We start from the raw sequence: 17,786 nt of genomic DNA, 5'->3' as shown, positions 1-17,786 counted from the left end.
CATGTTGGTTTTCTGGTTGATTTTGCAGGATTTGGTGAAGTTTTTCGAAAGTTGTGGGTTGCTGCTGAGCTTCGCGCTGGGTGCTGTTCTTCGCGCCGGGCGCGTGACCACCAGGGGGCTCCATTTAGGCAAGCCTGCCAGGCGCAAAGGTGTGTGCGCCGGGCGAGCTTGAGAATGTGAGCCTCTGGATGGCCCACGCCGGGCGTGACTTGGACCGCGTCGGGCGCGATATCAGTTGTGACATGTTTTGGGTTTTTCTGGTGCTGCGCTAGGCGCGATTCTGTCCCGCCGAGCGCGGAGACTCCTTGGGAGTCTCTACCATGGGGGTGCCAGGCGCAATTTGAATTGCGCTGGGCGCGAGACCATGGGAGGTCTCTGCCTTTCCCACGCTGGGCTCGAGTTAGGGCATGCCCGGCGCATGAGACTCCTCAAAGTCTCTGCTTGGGGTGCGCTGGGCGCAATTGGTATTACGCCAGGCGCGGATGAGCCTTGGGCTCTCTAGCTGGGTCACGCCGGGCGCGAGAACTCTTGCACCAGGCACGCTGGCCCCTGGTGCTCTCTAGTTGTGTCGCGCCGGGCGCGACCAGCAGTGCGCCGGGCGCGGAGGTGATGTTTAACTAATTACTATTAGATGTTGGGAAATGCTGAGAAATGCTGTTTTATGCTGAATTAAAATATTGTTGTGCTGTGAGATGTTTTAGCTGGGCTGTAAGTTATTTAGCTGTGCTGTGTTGTGTTGTGAGCTGTTAAGCTGTGCTGTAAGAAGTTATTGCCACTAAGTGGTGTTGTTCTAGCCGCTAAGTCAGTGCTGTTATAGCCGCTAAGTCGGTGCTGTTATTGCCGCTAAGCGGTGCTGTTATGGCCACTAGAGTGGTGCTATTATTGCTGCTATGCAGCTGATATTGCCGCTTTGCGGTGATGATATTGCTGAATGCTTTGATGTAGTATAAGCTAGTTGATGTGCTGATAGCTGTAGCTGTTTACCATTCATATTGTTATATATGTATGTTGATTTCTTTCACTAGCTCACCCTTTGTTGTTTCCATGTATTTGGACTGTGATGATCATACATTGTATGGGAGCAGAGCAGGGATAGGTTGGTGGCTGGTGGTAAGTCTGCAGCTGGCAGATAGAGCTAATCCTCTTGGGTGTTTTGTTGTCTTAAGCTACTGGGTGTAGTAGCTATTGATGTATTTTGTGCACTTTAACTCTATCCAGACTTGGACCATGTATATATATTCTAGACACTATATGTATACACTTGCTCCTTTCTGTGTGGTGTTTCTGGTGCGTTGTGCTGTGTGTAGAGACCAGTCAGGTCGTTACACTTTAGTGGTATCAGAGCAGTTCGAGTCTAGTGGACACTCTTTGGGGGTGGTTCCTTTAGGCTTTTGTTGTGCTGAGCTTTGTGTTGTGCTGATTTCTTGTTGTTTTCTATGTTGTTGATTGTTGTTTGGTTTAGTTATTGTATACTGAAGATGCTGTTACTTTTGTAGACAATGACTAGAACTAATGAGCAGATAGCTCGTGCCATGGGGATGATGGTTATGGCTATGCAACAGCAAAATGCCTATTTTGCTCGGATGGATGCTGATAGAGCTGTAGCTGGTGCAGCAAGGCCCACGGGGTCACAGGAGAGTCGGGATCTAGCTGAGTTCCGGAAATGCCATCCTCCGCAATTCAAGGGAGATGCAGATCCAGAGGTAGCTGACCACTGGATTTGTGAGCTGGAGAAGATCTTTAGCACTGGATGTTCTCAAGAGAGGAAGCTGGCATATGCTGTGTACATGCTAGTTGGGGAGGTTGAGCATTGGTGGAGGGGTACTCACCATATGCTGACCGCTAGAGGAGTGGTTGTTGATTGGGAGTGCTTCAGGAGGATGTTCATGGAGAAGTATTTCCCTAAGAGCGTGAGGCACACCAAGGAGGCTGAGTTTATGCGATTGCACCAGGGTGGACTGTCTGTATCTGGGTATGCGATGAGATTCGAGCACCTGGCTCGTTTCTATTCGCAGGCTATTTCTGAGGCCTGGAAATGCAGGAAATTTGCTGAATGTCTAAAGCATGAGCTGAAGAGGGTGGTGGTGCCTATGGCCATCACTGAGTTTCTGGCCTTAGTGGAGAAGGCGAAGGTTGTTGAGCGGTTGGAAGGTGGCAACCGTGTGGTGAAGACTTCTAAGGGACCAGCTGGGACCAAGAAAGGAGGAAATCAGAGGAAGCCGTATGATAGGCCCCAACCCCAACAAGGGGGTCCTGTCATTAGGCAACCTTCTGATGCTGCTAGGGGAGGGAGATAAGGTGGAGGTGCCACTCTCAGATGTTACAGGTGTGCTGGGCCCCATTTTGTTAGGGATTGTCCACACACGGAGAGTCGGTGTTTCAAATGCCATCAAATGGGTCATGAGTCGACCAACTGTCCTGCTAGAAGCAAACCGGAGAGCGGTGATGCTCAGAGGGGTGGTGCCCAGAGAGGTGATGCTCAGAGGGGTGACAGACCCACTACAGCTGGTAAAGTATTCGCTTTGACTAGGGCTGAAGCTTCTACTTCCTCAGATCTTGTGAAGGGGAAGGGTAGAGCTGCTAGTAAGGATGTGATGATTCTTTTCGACTCTGGTGCTTCACATTCCTTTGTATCTTATGCTTGTGCTGCTATGCTGGGTGTGCCTGTGTGTGATTTGGGATTGAGACTACTAGTGTCGACGCCCTCTTCTGCTTCGATAGTTGCTTCTGAGTTATGTGTTGGTTGTCCGATTGTTGTGAATGAGAGAAGGTATAAGGTGAACTTGATTTGTTTGTCTTTGGTTGACATTGACATAATCTTAGGGATGGATTGGTTGTCTGCCAATCGCATTCTTATAGATTGTGTCAATAAGAGGCTGATTTTTCCTCAGGTGGAGGAGGAGCTATTGATTTCAGCTGGCCAAGCTGAATCATTGCTGAGGGATGGAGCAGAGTGCTGTCTTCTGCTGACTACTATGAGTGTGGAGACTGAGAGAGTTATAGCTGATAATGATTGTAGACACTCAATTTCGTCCGGGGGGCATCAAATAACAAGATAGGACATCAGAGGGCCCAAAGGCCCAAACCAATTTTTTAGTGGCCCGGAACGGGCCGTTCCAAGTCCTGAACGGGCCGTCCTCAATCAGAACGGGCCGTTCTGGAGTTCTAAAAAGCCTAAAAAAATATAGGTTGGAACGGGCCGTTCTAGATCAGAACGGGCCGTTTCGAACCAATCAAAGTGGCTAAATTTTTACCTTGGAACGGGCCGTTCTGACTCCAGAACGGGCCGTTCTGGTTCCCTGGAACGGGTCGTTCTGATTTCAGAACGGGCCGTTCTAGGGTACAAAAATGCCACACAAAGTTCGGATTCGGAACGGGTCGTTCCGAATCCAGAACGGGCCGTTCCGGCCCACATCTGATGCCTATAAATTGGAATCTCGGCCACAGTTCTGAGGACCCCGAAAATTTCGTCCAACACTCTCTAGAGCTCGAAATTTCTCTCTTTTTCTCTCTCTCTCTCTCTCCTATTGTATTTCTTGAGTATTGTGAGGCATTTGTGTAGTGTGAAAGGTTGCCATAAAGCACCTACAATTTCCATATTGGAAGATCTAACAAAGCTTGCTACGAGGTATTTTGATCAATTTTCTTCTCTCTCTTTTATTTCTTATATTTGATAAATATTGTTTATATTAAGAGCAATCATGTAGATATTTTAGAGTCAATTTTTTAATTTAAATTTTAAATCATGTAAATAATCATCAATAAAAGAGGATATAATATTTAATTTATTATTTCTTATCGCATTAACTTCATCATAGGGTACCGATTTAGGGCGTTGTAAGGGTGCTTAATACCTTCCTTACATGTAACTGAACCCCGAACCCAATTCTGGTTATCAAGGCCATTATTGGATCTTTTAAAAATCTTTTCTTTTTCCAATGTTTTGAGTAAAACATTGGTGGCGACTCCATAGAACCTATTTTCAAAATCATTGATTAAGGATTAGTCTGGTGTCCGGGCATTCCTTAATTGATGAGATCTTTAAAAGGATGTTTAAACCATAGGTCGCAAGATCGGAAATTTTCGGGTTGCGACATTGATGTGGTGAGGGACTTTGCTGAGGTGTTCCCTGATGAGGTGCCGGGATTGCCTCCTGTTAGGGAGATGGAGTTTAGCATTGACTTGGTTCCAGGTGCAGGGCCAGTGTCGGTGGCTCCCTATAGGATGGCTCCTGCTGAGCTAGTTGAGCTAAAGGGTCAGTTGGAGGACCTACTGGAGAAGCAGTTGGTGCAGCTGAGTGTATCACCGTGGGGTGCTCCGATGTTGTTGGTAAAGAAGAAGGATGGAGGTAGTCGACTGTGTGTTGATTACTGGCAGTTGAACAAGTTGACCATTAAGAACAAATATCCACTTCCCTAGATAGATGACTTAATGGATCAACTGAGGGGAGCATCCGTTTTCTCGAAGATTGACTTGAGGTCGGGTTATCACCAGTTTAGGGTGAAGGAGGGTGACATACCAAAGACTGCGTTCAGGACTAGGTATGGTCATTACGAATATGTTGTGATGCCGTTTGGCGTGACCAACGCCCCTACAGTGTTCATGGATTACATGAACAGGATTTTTCAGCCGTTCTTGGATAAATTTGTGGTGGTATTTATTGATGACATCCTAATTTATTCAAGAACCCCGGAGGAGCATGGTGAGCACTTAAGGTTAGTGCTGGAGATTTTGAAGGCGAAGTAGCTGTACGCTAAGCTTTCAAAATGTGAGTTTTAATTCGATGAGGTGAAGTTCTTGGGCCACGTGATCTCAGCTGAGGGGATTGCTGTTGATCCAGCTAAGGTGGAGTCGGTGTTGCAGTGGGAGCGTCCAAGAACTGTCACTGATATTCAGAGTTTTGTGGGTTTGGCGGGTTACTATAGGAGGTTCATTGAGGGATTCTCCAAGATAGTGGCGCCTTTAACCCAGTTGACGAGGAAGGAGCAGCCGTTCATTTGGACATATGCTTGTGAGCGGAGTTTTGATGAGTTGAAGAGGAGGTTGACTACTTCTCCTGTGCTGGTGTTGCCGGACTCTGGTGAACTATTTGATGTGTACTGTGATGCTTCTCACCAGGATCTGGGGTGCGTGCTGATGCACAATAGGAAAGTAGTGGCATATGCTTCAAGGCAACTGAAGAATCATGAGAGGAATTATCCCACTCACGACTTGGAGTTAGCAGCTGTGGTGTATGCCTTGAAGATATGAAGACATTATCTGTATGGTGCTCGGTTCAACGTCTTCAGTGATCACAAGAGTCTGAAGTATCTGTTTGATCAGAAGGAGCTGAACATGAGGCAGAGACGGTGGATGGAATTTCTGAAGGATTATGATTTCCAGTTGATGTATCATCCTAGTAAGGCCAATGTTGTGGCGGATGCGTTGAGTAGGAAATCCATCCACATGTCTAGTTTGATGGTGAGAGAGCTAGAGCTAGTTGAGGAGTTCAGAGATCTAAACCTCTGTGTGGAGTTAGCTCAGGATTACATTAGTTGTGGAATGATTACCATAACTAGTGAGTTCTTGAGGCAGGTTGGACTTAAGCAGTTGCAAGATGTGGAGCTAATGAAGCTTCTTGGTCTGCTGGGTACCGAGAAGGCTGTTGGTTTTGAGCTGGGTGAAGATGGAATCTTGAGGTTCAAAGGCAGGATTTGCCTACCTCTGGATGCTGAGTTGAGGAGAGCTGTGTTGGAGGAAGGCCACAAAAGTAGACTTAGCATACATCCTGGTATGATTAAGATGTACCAAGACCTCAAGAAGACTTTCTGGTGGTCTGGTATGAAGAGGGAGATAGCTGAATATGTGGCGGCCTGTCTGACCTGTCAGAAGGAAAAGGTTCAGCATCAGAAGCCGAGTGGGTTGATGCAGCAAATGGAGATTCTAGAATGGAAATGGGATAGTATCACTATAGACTTCATCGTCGGGTTGCCTAGGTCGGCTAGGAATAGTGATGCTATCTAGGTGATTGTTGATCGGTTGACCAAATGTGCACATTTCTTGCCTGTCAACATCAAATGGTCCTTGGAGAAGCTGACGCAATTGTATGTGAGGAAAATAGTACGGTTGCACGGGGTGCCTTCCAATATTATTTCAGACAGAGATCCGAGGTTCACTTCTAGATTTTGGCAGAGTCTACATCAAGCCTTAGGCACGAAGCTGAAGCTGAGTTCTGCTTATCATCCGCAGAAGGATGGTCAGTCAGAGAGGACAATCCAGTCCTTGGAGGATCTGCTGAGGGCTTGTGTGTTAGACCACTTGGGAAGCTGGGAGGATGTCGTACCGCTGGTTGAGTTCACGTACAATAATAGCTTTCATGCTAGCATTGGGATGGCGCCGTTTGAAGCCTTGTATGGCAGAAGATGTAGGACTCCTCTATGTTGGTATCAGGTTGGTGAGTCAGTGGTTGTGGGACCGGAGCTGATCCTACAGACTACTGAGAAGGTGAAGATGATTCAGGAGAGGATGAAAATTGCTCAGAGTAGGCAAAAATCTTATGCCGATAAAAGGCGTAAGCCTTTAGAGTTTGCTAAGGGGGAACATGTGTTTCTGAAGGTGACCCCGACTTCTGGTGTGGGTAGAGCGCTGAAGGCAAGGAAGTTGACACCGAGGTTTGTCGGTCCCTATCAGATCATACAGCGTGTGGGTCTGGTTGCTTATCGGTTGGCTTTGCCACCGTCTCTTTCGAACCTACACGATGTATTTCATGTATCCCAGTTGAGGAACTATGTTCATGACCCTAGTCATGTGGTGGAGCTGGATGATGTGCGGGTGAGACAGAATCTAACTTTTGAGAAGTTGCCAGTAGTTGTGATTGATCATAAGCTGAAAGAGCTGAGGGGCAAGTCTATTGCTCTGGTGAAAGTGTTGTGGGATGCTGCTACTGGTGAGGCTACTTGGGAAGTAGAGCAGCAGTGCAGGGATCAATATCCGTTTCTTTTCCCAAGTAAGTCTGTTTTTGGGGACGAAAACTTTTGTTGTTGGGGAGGTTGTGAGACCCCCTTCCCTCTTTTTTTCTTTTTCTTCACTCTCACTCACTCAAGGCACTCTCTTTTCTCTCTAGACTCTCACTCTCATTCCCTTATTTCGGAATTCTTCTTTGGTGGCTGTGGTGTTTTAGGTGTTGATTGTGGTGTGGGAATTTAGCTAAAGTTCTCCTTCTCCGTTGGTCTTCGTTCGTTCTCCATTCCTTCTCCTTCGTCTCTTCCCGGAAGCTCAGATTCCTTACACTGAGGTAAGGAAAGTTAGTTTTTGCTGCGTTTCGGCTGAAAACGAGTTCTAGTAACTCCTTGATTGTTTGATGTTTGATGTTTGATAATTTTGAGCTGAGATTGCTGAAAATGGAGTTTTGGAGTTTTCGGGGTTTTGAAGAAATTTGGGGTTTTTCTTTGATTTGAAGTTGCATGTTGGAAATGAGGTGTTTTTCTTGATGCTTGATGAAAATGTGGGCTTTTAGATGGATTGCATGTTGGTTTTCTGGTTGATTTTGCAGGATTTGGTGAAGTTTTTCGAAAGTTGTGGGTTGCTGTTGAGCTTCATGCTGGGTGCTGTTCTTCGCGCCGGGTGCGTGACCACCAGGGGGCTCCATTTAGGCAAGCCTGACGGGTGCAAAGGTGTGTGCGCCGGGCGAGCTTGAGAATGTGAGCCTCTGGATGGCCCACGCCGAGCGTGACTTGGACCGCGCCGAGCGCGATATCAGTTGTGACATGTTTTGGGTTTTTCTTGTGCTGCGCTAGGCGCGATTCTGTCCCGCCGGGCGTGGAGACTCCTTGGGAGTCTCTGCCATGGGGGCGCTAGGTGCAATTCGAATTGCGCTGGGCGCGAGACCATGGGAGGTCTCTGCCTTCCCCGCGCTGGGCGCGGGTTAGGGCACGTCGGGCGCATGAGACTCCTCAGAGTCTTTGCCTGGGGTTGTGCTGGGCGCAATTGGTATTGCGCCAGGCACGGGTGAGCCTTGGGCTCTCTAGCTGGGTCACGCCAGTCGCGAGAACCCTTGCGCCGGGCGCGCTGGCCCCTAGTGCTCTCTAGTTGTGCCGCGTCGGGCGCGACCAGCAGTGCGCCGGGCGCGGAGGTGATGTTTAACTAATTGCTGTTAGATGTTGGGAAATGCTGAGAAATGCTATTTTATGCTGAATTAAAATATTATTGTGCTGTGAGCTATGTTAGCTAGGCTGTAAGTTATTTAGCTGTGCTGTGTTGTGTTGTGAGTTGTTAAGCTGTGCTATAAGATGTTATTGCCACTAAGTGGTGCTGTTCTAGCCGCTAAGTCGGTGTTGTTATAGCCGTTAAGTCGGTGCTGTTATTGTCGCTAAGCGGTGTTATTATGGCCACTAGAGTGGTGTTGTTATTGCTGCTATGCAGTGCTGATATTGCCGCTTTGCGATGCTGATATTGCTGAATGCTGTGATGTAGTATAAGTTGGTTGATGTGCTGATAGCTGTAGTTGTTTACCATTCATATTGTTATATATGTATGTTGATTTGTTTCACTAGCTTACCCTTTGTTGTTTCCATGTATTTGGACTGTGATGATCATACATTGTATGAGAGTAGAGCAGGGATAGGTTGGTGGCTAGTGGTAAGTCTGCAGCTGGTAGATAGAGCTGGTCCTCTTGGGTATTTTGTTGTCTTAAGCTACTGGGTGTAGTAGCTATTGATGTATTTTGTGCACTTTAACTCTATCCAGACTTGGACCATGTATATATATATATATATTCTAGACACTATATGTATACACTTGCTCCTTTCTATGTGGTGTTTCTGGTGCGCTGTGCTGTGTGTAGAGACCAGTTGGGTCGTTACAATGATGATAATCAACGTGAAAGTAACCCTAATGACTAACTAACATTTTTTTTTACACGTAAAATCCTTTTTTAATTACAAAGTATGTTTTTAATGAAAAAAATTCTTTCAACTATAGTATTAGAATGCTTTTCAAATTGAATCTTAGATTAAAAATTAACAAGTAAAATTACTATATATTATCACTATTATAATTATATTTATTATTATTATTATTGTCATAATTATTACCTTCATTATTGTCACACCCAACGTTGTTACTGTCATTATTATCATCATTGTTGTAATGATGGTGGTGTTGGAGGTAATGTCATGATCATTATTATTGTTGTTGCCACCATCACTGGGACAATGATAGCATTTACATCACCACTATAATTGTCATCATTTTCGTTGTTACTACTACCACTATTGTCACCATTGGGGACAACGGTAGTGATAATGACAACGATAATAAGGATGATGATAGTGAGAGTGAAGGTGGTTGTGGTGGTAGGTGAGTGATGATAATGTTAATGTTTTGTGAAAGGGATAATAGTAAATATCTTGTAAGGAAGTGTTTAAAATTGAATTTTAATCTTAACTATTAATTATTTTTATCTATAATCTAAAGGTTATTTTACTTTTCTCATTTCTCATAATAAGAATATATTGGATAAGGTCAGTATACCCAAATCTCTTAGGAGGTACAATATTGTGGCTGAAAAGATACAAGTCTCTAAACCAAGGAGTTTTAAAGAGGCTATGGAGAGTAAGGAAAAATAGAATTGGTTGTAACCTAGCTATAAATGAAGAAATTGAGTCCTTGGATAAAAATCAAACTTGGAAGCTTGTGGATTTCCCCAAGACTCAAAGGGTAGTTGGCTGCAAGTGAATCTTCAAGAAAAAGGAAGGTATTTCAAGTGTGGAGAAAGAAAGGTACAAGGCACGACTTGTGGAAAAAGGTATAAGGTATAATGAAATATTTTCACTTGTAGTAAAACCTTATTCTATGAGGATTTTGATGACCATTGTCAATTAGTATGATCTAGAGTTGGAACAATTGGATATCAAAACAACTTTTCTTCATGAGGACCTTGAGGACATTATCTATATGTAGCAACTTAAGGGGTTTGCAGATGATAAATCTAAGGTCTATCTCTTGAAAAAAAAATCATTTTATGGCTTGAAACGAAGTCTACATTTGTGGTATAAGAAATTTGATAATTTTTTTTATTAAGTTTGGGTTTTATTTGAGGAGTTGCTATGACAACTACGTTTACATATTAAAAAAAGGAGAAAAATGTGTTCTTTTCTTGTTGTTGTATGTGAATGATATTCTAATAGCAAGCTATAACAAGAATGAGATTGGTATGCTAAAAAAAAAAATTAAATTTAGAGTTTGAGATAAAAAGATCTCGATGTTGCTAAGAGGATACTTGGGTGGATATTGTCAGAAACAAGTCAAAGGGAGAATTATTTTTTTCTTAACAAGGTACATGCAAAAGGTAGTGGAGAGGTTTAGGATGCATCTATCTAAACATGTTAGCACTCTTTTGGGTCATCACACAACTCTCTATCACACAAGCTACTATTATTGAAGAGGAAAGGAGGAAGATGTGTTCTATTCTATATGCAAGTGGAGTAGGGAGTATCATGTATGGTATGGTTTGTAGCAAACTTGATTTGACTTATGCTATTAGCATTATTAGGTACTAAGGTATTTGAATGGTTCTCTAAAATATGGTTTTGAGAAATTTGGTTTCGGGTCAAGCTCACTGGAAGGCTTTGAAGTGGGTACTAAGGTATTTGAATGGTTCTCTAATTTGTTTTAATGTATAAGAATACAGTCCAAGATGGAGAAACTATTATGGGGTATGTTGATGCAGACCATGTAGGAAATATGTATACTAGAAAAAATTTTATTTGGGTATATGTTCACTTTGTTTAGGACGGTTATTAGTTAGAAAACAAATTTAGAACTTATGGTAACTTTGTCTACAACACAAGTAGAACATATTGTTTTTGCTAAAGGAGTAAAGGAAGCTTTATGGTTAAAAGGGATGATTGTTGAATAGGGTATATCACAAAAATGTGTGACAATTCACTGTGATAGCCAAAGTATTATACATCTTGCAAATTATCAAGTTTATCATGAGAGGACGAAGCATAATGATATAAGGCTTCACTTCATCAAAGATGTGGTTGAATCTGAAGAAATTCAGATTGAGAAGATTGCGTCTAAAGATAATCTTGTTGATGTGTTTACAAAGTCTTTTTTCTACATCCAAGTTCAAGCACTACTTGGATTAGATCAACTTCGTCGGGTTTTTTTTTTGAAGTGGGAGATCAATACTGTTATGAAAGGTTCTTTTTGTAGATTTAGAGTTAAGGTAGAAAACTGTTGATTATGACTCAAAATCTAATGTATCATCTATATGTTTTATAAGGTCTTTCATCTGTGCAGTCTTATACATTCAATTTGTCTCCATTCGTTTGATGGTCCAAACTATGCATAAATATTTGTCATCATGAATTTGATGAGTTTAGTCGGTTCTATTTTATAAGACTTTGTCTTAGTGTCTTGGATCTCTATATTTACATATGTATAGGAACCCTTTGTAAGTGTGACATAGAGTGAGAGTGTCAGAGAAAAGTGCTAAGTGTGAGTATAGAAGAGTGAGAATGCATGTGCAAGAGTTGTGAAGAAGATATGTATAGAGGAAAAGAGAACTTGTAAGAGAGATCAAAGAGTTTTTGAGAAGAGCAAGAGGTTGTTCTTTTGTAAAGACTTGATTTTGTTTTTAGACAGTAAAATATACTTTCTTTCATAGATGCAAGCCAAATCGATTGAATAACGTAAATCTGTATTACTTTGTTTTCTCAATCTTTTTCATTAGTTATTGCATTTTTTTTTTCTGTGTTTACATTTCATTTTCTTGTTATGTATTTTTAATTCTACGATTTTGATTTGTTCTTGTATAGAGTATGTTCTTGTTTATTTTCTTTCTTGTTTTAGAACCATCAATAATTTTACTAATTAAGAATTACTCTTGAAGTAAGTGGATTGGTTTCTCTCTATATATATATATATTAAAATGGTTATATTAAAGGAGAGTATTAACTTTAGGGACTATTTTTTTAATAAGAAGATTTTTAAGAGATTTCTTGAATGATAGTATTTTTAGGAAATTTTTATGAACTTCGTATCTATTTTCATATACCATTTTCAACTTTTAAATTGATTTTTAATATATTTTAAAATAAATTATTAAAAAAAATAGTTTTATATATAATTTTTTCATCATGAATCTAAAATAAAATGTATATATTCAAAAATATTTATTTATTATAAATTTTAATTGTAATATATATTTTTTTATACTAATTATAGTATAATTTATCTAGTCAAAAGTACTTTTTATGTTAGCAAAATAATTTAATTGATGAAGTAGGTGCCTTTAATTCAAGAAGATACTCGTAAATATGAACCTAAAGAACTAACTATAAAAATTGTTCAAATTTATGCAAAGAAACATATATTCAAAAGTATTAATTTATTATAATTCTTAATTATATAAAATAAACTTATCTATCTATATACCGGGAAAGGTTTCATTTGTAGTATTACAACACCACCAATCATTTTAACAATAGACAAAATGTAGAAGATATGGGGTAGTTATTAAGTTGTTTGCGTGAAGTTTAATAATTAAATTGGTTAACCTTAATAGAAACGACGGGTCCAATGTAATACGTCTGTAAAGTAACTTCAAATAATGTGTATACCAATATGAGTGGTTAGAATGTCAAACAAACGAAAAGGATAGAAATTGACGAATGAAGTTCATCGATCCATCGGTATTATTCTATTTTTTATATAATTTGATAAGCCGATCGAGCTCACAGAATGGTAATTTCATTAAAGGTAATGCCTTCGTATCTTTCATTATGGATCATTAAGTCAAAATTTCACAATATTTTAGTTCTTGTTTTTTCTTTTCATTTGTTTGACGCAACCTCTGTCGCATTGGTTTTCTTAAACACACAAAATCAAATCGGAAGAGAATAAAAAATTCACTTAGTGTTTTATATTTTCACAAGATTTGTGCTAAAACTGAAGTAATTAAATAGAGGACCTATAATTTTATTGAATTTTTTTAAATAATTGATAATTAAATTTAGTTTTATATAAAGTCGTGTCTTAATAAATTATTTTCTGAAAAAAAAAATCAAAGGAAAAGGGAATGATAAAACATATATAATACGTATCGTGTTTATTATTACTAGTAGGAAAGACACAATTCTATATGTTTTATTTAAATCAAAACATGAAATAAGCATAAATGTGAGAGATAATGAAAGTTAAAATAAGAGTGGTCATTAGTTTTCTTTTTTTGCTAGGCAAAATGAAATATATTAAAAGCGAGTACAAGGGGTATTCCAACCCATATACAGTTAACTTAATAAAGATTAAGACATGCAACAGGTTCCCTTAACCAACAAGAGAACGGATAGTAAAAATCAAGATCTTTAGCTTTCAGCCACTTCCAAGAGCGTAGTTTTATCAATTCGACCAGATCATTGGAGATGTGAATTTATTAGTAAATACAACTTCATTTCTCGCCAACCAAATACTCCAAATTGAAGCCAACCAGATCACCGCCCATTTGTACTGATTTTTAGCACCACAACTCGGAAGGCCTAGGAACTGCTCAAAATGAGATATGAAATTATTTTGATGAGCAGCAAAGAGGCCACACCATTCCAAACACAACATCCAAACCTGGTATGCAAAGGAACACTAAAAAAATATATGGCAGGAGGTATCAAGACCTTGATTACACCACACACAACCAGAATTAGAAGACAGTAACAAATTCCTCTTTGCAAGATTAACTTTGGTTGGGATTCTGTCAAGCATCACCCTCCAAGCAAAACAAGAAACCTTGGAAGGGACAAGCCTACACCATATGAACTTATGAAGAGGGATTTCTGCAAAAATTGAGGCATTAACAATTATATAGTAGCCTGACTTGACTGAATACAGTCCGCTTGGATCAGCTGACCACTTCGAAGAATCATCATTTGTATCATCCATTTGAACACAAGTTAGATCCATCATCAAAAGTGATAACTGAGATTGCTCCCACTGATATAATTGCCTCCTCCAATACCAATTCCACCCACTCTCCGCCTCCCTACATAATTTCATATCCGCCACAGACATGTCTTTATTGTTAGAGATAGAAAACAACCTACTATACCTCTCACAAAAAGGTTGTGTAGTGCACCAAGGATCCTTCCAAAAGGAAGTGTTCCTACCATTCCCCACTACTCTCACACACTCCTTAGAAAACCAATTACATGTAATTGTTGCACCCTCTTCAATATTCCACAGGTCATACCACCATCTAGATACCCCTTTACGGCCACCTCTCCTATTCAAAGAAGACACTGCCCTATAAATAGAAGTGATCACTTTAACCCACAAACAATCTCTCTCCCCTAACAAACGCCACCTCCACTTCCCTAATAAAGCTAAATTAAAAGATCTCAAATCTCTCACACCCAAACCCCCATAAATGTTTTTCTTTACACACATCATCCCAAGACACCCAAGCTATTTTCCTATGCTCATCATCCCCACCCCAAAGGAAATTTTTAAGTAAAGATTCAAGCTGAGAGATCACACCTGTGGGGGCCTTGAAAAAAGAAAGGAAGTAGATTGGGATTGAATTTAAAACAGATTTCAACAGGACAAGTCTTTCGCCAAAAGACAAGAGTTTGCCTTTCCACTTAGTCAACTTTTTTTCCACCTTAGAAATAACAGTTTGCCAAGTTGACAACCGATTGGGGTTGGCCCCAATAAACAAACCCAAATAAGAACATGGAAAATGACCAACTTTGCAATTCAAAAAAGAAGCCATTCGGCCCAGTATCTCTGAATCAATGTTAGCTCCCAAAAGCTTACTTTTGTGAAAATTTATTTTCAACCCAGCTACTAACTCAAAAAGTTGTAAAACAGATTTGATGGCCCAAACATTTTTCCAAGAGGCCTCTCCCACAAAAATAGTATCATCCGCATATTGTAAGAGAGAAATCGGAATACCATCTCGACCGGCAGAATAGCTTTTCAAAACTTGCATCTGAATTGCTTTAGTCATCAAAGATTTCAAACCCTCTGCAACAAGTAAAAATAAAAAAAAGGTGCTAAAGGATCTCCTTGTTGTAGTCCTCTGCCAACCCCAAATTCACTAGAGGGATTACCATTAACAAGAACTGAAACCCGAGCAGTAGATAAACCTTCTGCTATCCACCTCCTCCATTTACAAGGGAATCTCATTCGCTCCATCACAAACAGAAGAAAATCCCAGCTAACAGAATCATACGCCTTCTCAAAGTCAACCTTGAAAAATAAACATGCTTGTTTTTTCCTCTTTGTTTCCTCTAAAATTTCATTTGCCCCCACAACACCATCAAAAATTAATCTTCCCTTCACAAAAGCAGATTAACACTCAGATATTACTGATCCAATAACTGTCCTCAATCTATTTGCTAATAACTTTGCCAACACCTTATACATGCACCCAATAAGAGAGATAGGTCGATATTCTTCCACTTTTTGGGGGTTATCTATTTTAGGCACAAGGACCACAAAGGAACTGTTAGAACCCTTAACTAGCTTCCCATATGCATGAAATTCATGAATGAAAGCCATGAAATCGAATTTGATTGTCTCCCAAAAATCCTTAATGAAATTGAAATTGAAACCATCAGAGCCAGGGCTTTTTGATCCGTCACAATCCCACACTGCATTTTTCACCTCTTCCTCGGTAAAAGGCAAAATTAGAGATGCAGCTTCATCCTCCTGCAAAATTTTAAAAACTGGATCATTAAGAAAAAGTCTATTACTAGACCTCTCCTCAAAATGTTTCTCATAAAAAACCTGTGACCGCCGATCGAATTTCATTCCTAAACCTCCGTCGATTTATACAAGAATGAAAGAATTTTGTATTTCCATCCCCTTCTCGCAACCATGTTAACCGCAACTTCTGTAGCAAGAGATTATCCTTCAAAGACATATAAGCTACCATTTGTGCCCTCCACTGCTTCCACTGAAGAACATCCTCCTCCTGAAGATTAGAAACTTCACTTTTAAGATCCAGTTTGTTAAAGTTATCTCTGGCTTCACTAATTTTGCGATCTAGATCTCCAAAAGTATCCTTATTCCACGTCCTCAACTTGATTTTCAAGTTTTTGAGTTTTTCTTTTAAGACAAAAGCAGCCCTTCCAGACACAACTATCTCCCGCCACTGGCTTTTGACAAAAGCCCCGTATCTGACATCATTTTGCCAACAGTCAAGCACCCTAAAAGGCTTAGGGCCCCAGTTCACCTCTTCATTTTTCAATAAAACAGCACAATGATCAGAGACACCTCTCTCCAGCCCCCACTGAACAGTATTAGACCAGGCAGCTAGCTAGCCATTTAACACCAAGAATCTGTCTAATCTGCTCATACAAGACCCGTCAGATTTATACCAGGTATATTTCCTCCCATGAAGAGGTAAATCAACCAAGAATGCCTCTTGAATAAAACCATCAAAAGCCTGCATATCATCATCTCTCCAATGAGTAGATACACCCTTTCTTTCCCCTCCTGACCTTACTGCATTGAAATCGCCACCAAAACACCAAACATCACCCCCACGATTTACTCTGAGCTGAATTAAGCTACTCCATAATTCCTTTTTTCTATTCAAATCACACGGAGCATAAAGATTAACAATAGAGAAAAGAATATTATTTTCTTTCGACGTTCCAGCCACACCAATGAAATTTTCACCTAAAAAGATATCATGCACAGAAAATTTGTCTCTCCTCCAAATTGAAAGTAAACCTCCTGACATACAATTAGATGGTTTGAAAGCCCACCCAAAGTCTCCACCACCAGTTAAAGAATTACAAAACCTATCATCAATCACCTCCCTTTTAGTTTCTTGAATTAAAAAAACATCAGCCCTCTCCTTGCATAACAATTTTCGCACCTCTAATTTTTTCAATCTCCCCCCCAAACCCCTTATGTTTAACGACACCACAATCATTTACTCAACAAAACACCCAACCACACACCCATATTCACCCAAAAAAACAACTGAATATCCCTACCAGCTGCCACCCGATCACGCTTTTCTAAATCTTGTAGATCTTTAACAATGACTTCATCAGGAACTAGTCCCTTTACACCCAATTTTTGCCCAATCTCCCACACATGAGAAGCCACAGAGGCAACATTCAATTCCTGTATGCTATCAGCTAGATGCAAGTCGGTGTGCCTCACCTGATTCTGATTTTTCCGTGGTCTTCCTCTCTTCTTATGGTTCCCAGCATCATTGGATACTCTTTGCGAGCCTACAAATAATATCCCCGTTGCCGCATTAGCTAGGGAGATTGGCACCTCCCGCAATTGACCATCACAAAACACCTCACGAGAACCATATTCTTCAGGCACATCCTTGGCAATTATTACTTGATTTCCAACTTGTTTATCCATCTTGCAAACTACTCTACCTGGCACCACACCCTAAACGCTACTGCACAACCTGGGGTTGGATCCTTAAGCAAAATCTACCTTTAGTACATCTTCATCAAAGTGGGCCACTGCCTCGCAATTACATGCGGAACCTAGCTCGGTAAAACACTCCACCACATTGTGCCGCAAAGGTGCAGTTTTTGTAGCTTGGCCTAACCCAACAACACCCTCCACCAAATTATCCCCACACGAAAGCTGAACATGGTCATTGCCTAAACCAATTTCATCCGTTTCTAGCAATGCATGCAACAAATCCTTACGCCGAATTTCATTCGCCACATAAGATGGGTCAATTAATCCTTCATCCTCCAATAAGTGAGATCGGATTACTCCATCAAGCCCAATATCATCACGCCTCCCTCTAACTGAATTAT

The 17,786-nt window shown here is 40.8% G+C and overlaps 3 protein-coding genes across 3 annotated transcripts; 2 read left to right on the top strand and 1 right to left on the bottom strand.

Moving 5' to 3' along the window:
- The first annotated feature begins 2,393 nt into the window (after window positions 1–2,393).
- On the top strand, window positions 2,394–5,147 carry LOC145957422 (uncharacterized). The gene is made up of 3 exons (XM_083073679.1): window positions 2,394–3,015; window positions 4,255–4,329; window positions 5,119–5,147. The coding sequence occupies exons 1-3, from the start codon at window positions 2,394–2,396 to the stop codon at window positions 5,145–5,147; spliced, it is 726 nt and encodes a 241-aa protein (XP_082929805.1).
- A 1,357-nt stretch (window positions 5,148–6,504) lies between these two features.
- LOC145957421 (uncharacterized) lies at window positions 6,505–7,641 on the top strand. Its single transcript, XM_083073678.1, has 3 exons — window positions 6,505–6,594; window positions 6,757–6,985; window positions 7,532–7,641. The coding sequence occupies exons 1-3, from the start codon at window positions 6,505–6,507 to the stop codon at window positions 7,639–7,641; spliced, it is 429 nt and encodes a 142-aa protein (XP_082929804.1).
- Window positions 7,642–14,365: 6,724 nt separating this feature from the next.
- Window positions 14,366–17,373, bottom strand: LOC145957420 (uncharacterized). Its single transcript, XM_083073677.1, has 6 exons — window positions 16,973–17,373; window positions 16,397–16,574; window positions 15,914–16,300; window positions 15,397–15,690; window positions 15,090–15,315; window positions 14,366–15,003 (listed from the first exon to the last, which is right to left on the bottom strand). The coding sequence occupies exons 1-6, from the start codon at window positions 17,371–17,373 to the stop codon at window positions 14,366–14,368; spliced, it is 2,124 nt and encodes a 707-aa protein (XP_082929803.1).
- Window positions 17,374–17,786: the final 413 nt, after the last annotated feature.

Source organism: Cajanus cajan, chromosome 4, assembly GCF_000230855.2.
Source record: "Cajanus cajan strain Asha chromosome 4, NIPB_CcT2T_4, whole genome shotgun sequence".
Taxonomy (NCBI): domain Eukaryota; kingdom Viridiplantae; phylum Streptophyta; class Magnoliopsida; order Fabales; family Fabaceae; genus Cajanus; species Cajanus cajan.
Note: the sequence above shows the minus strand (reverse complement) of the source record. Positions and strands in the feature narration are given on the sequence as shown.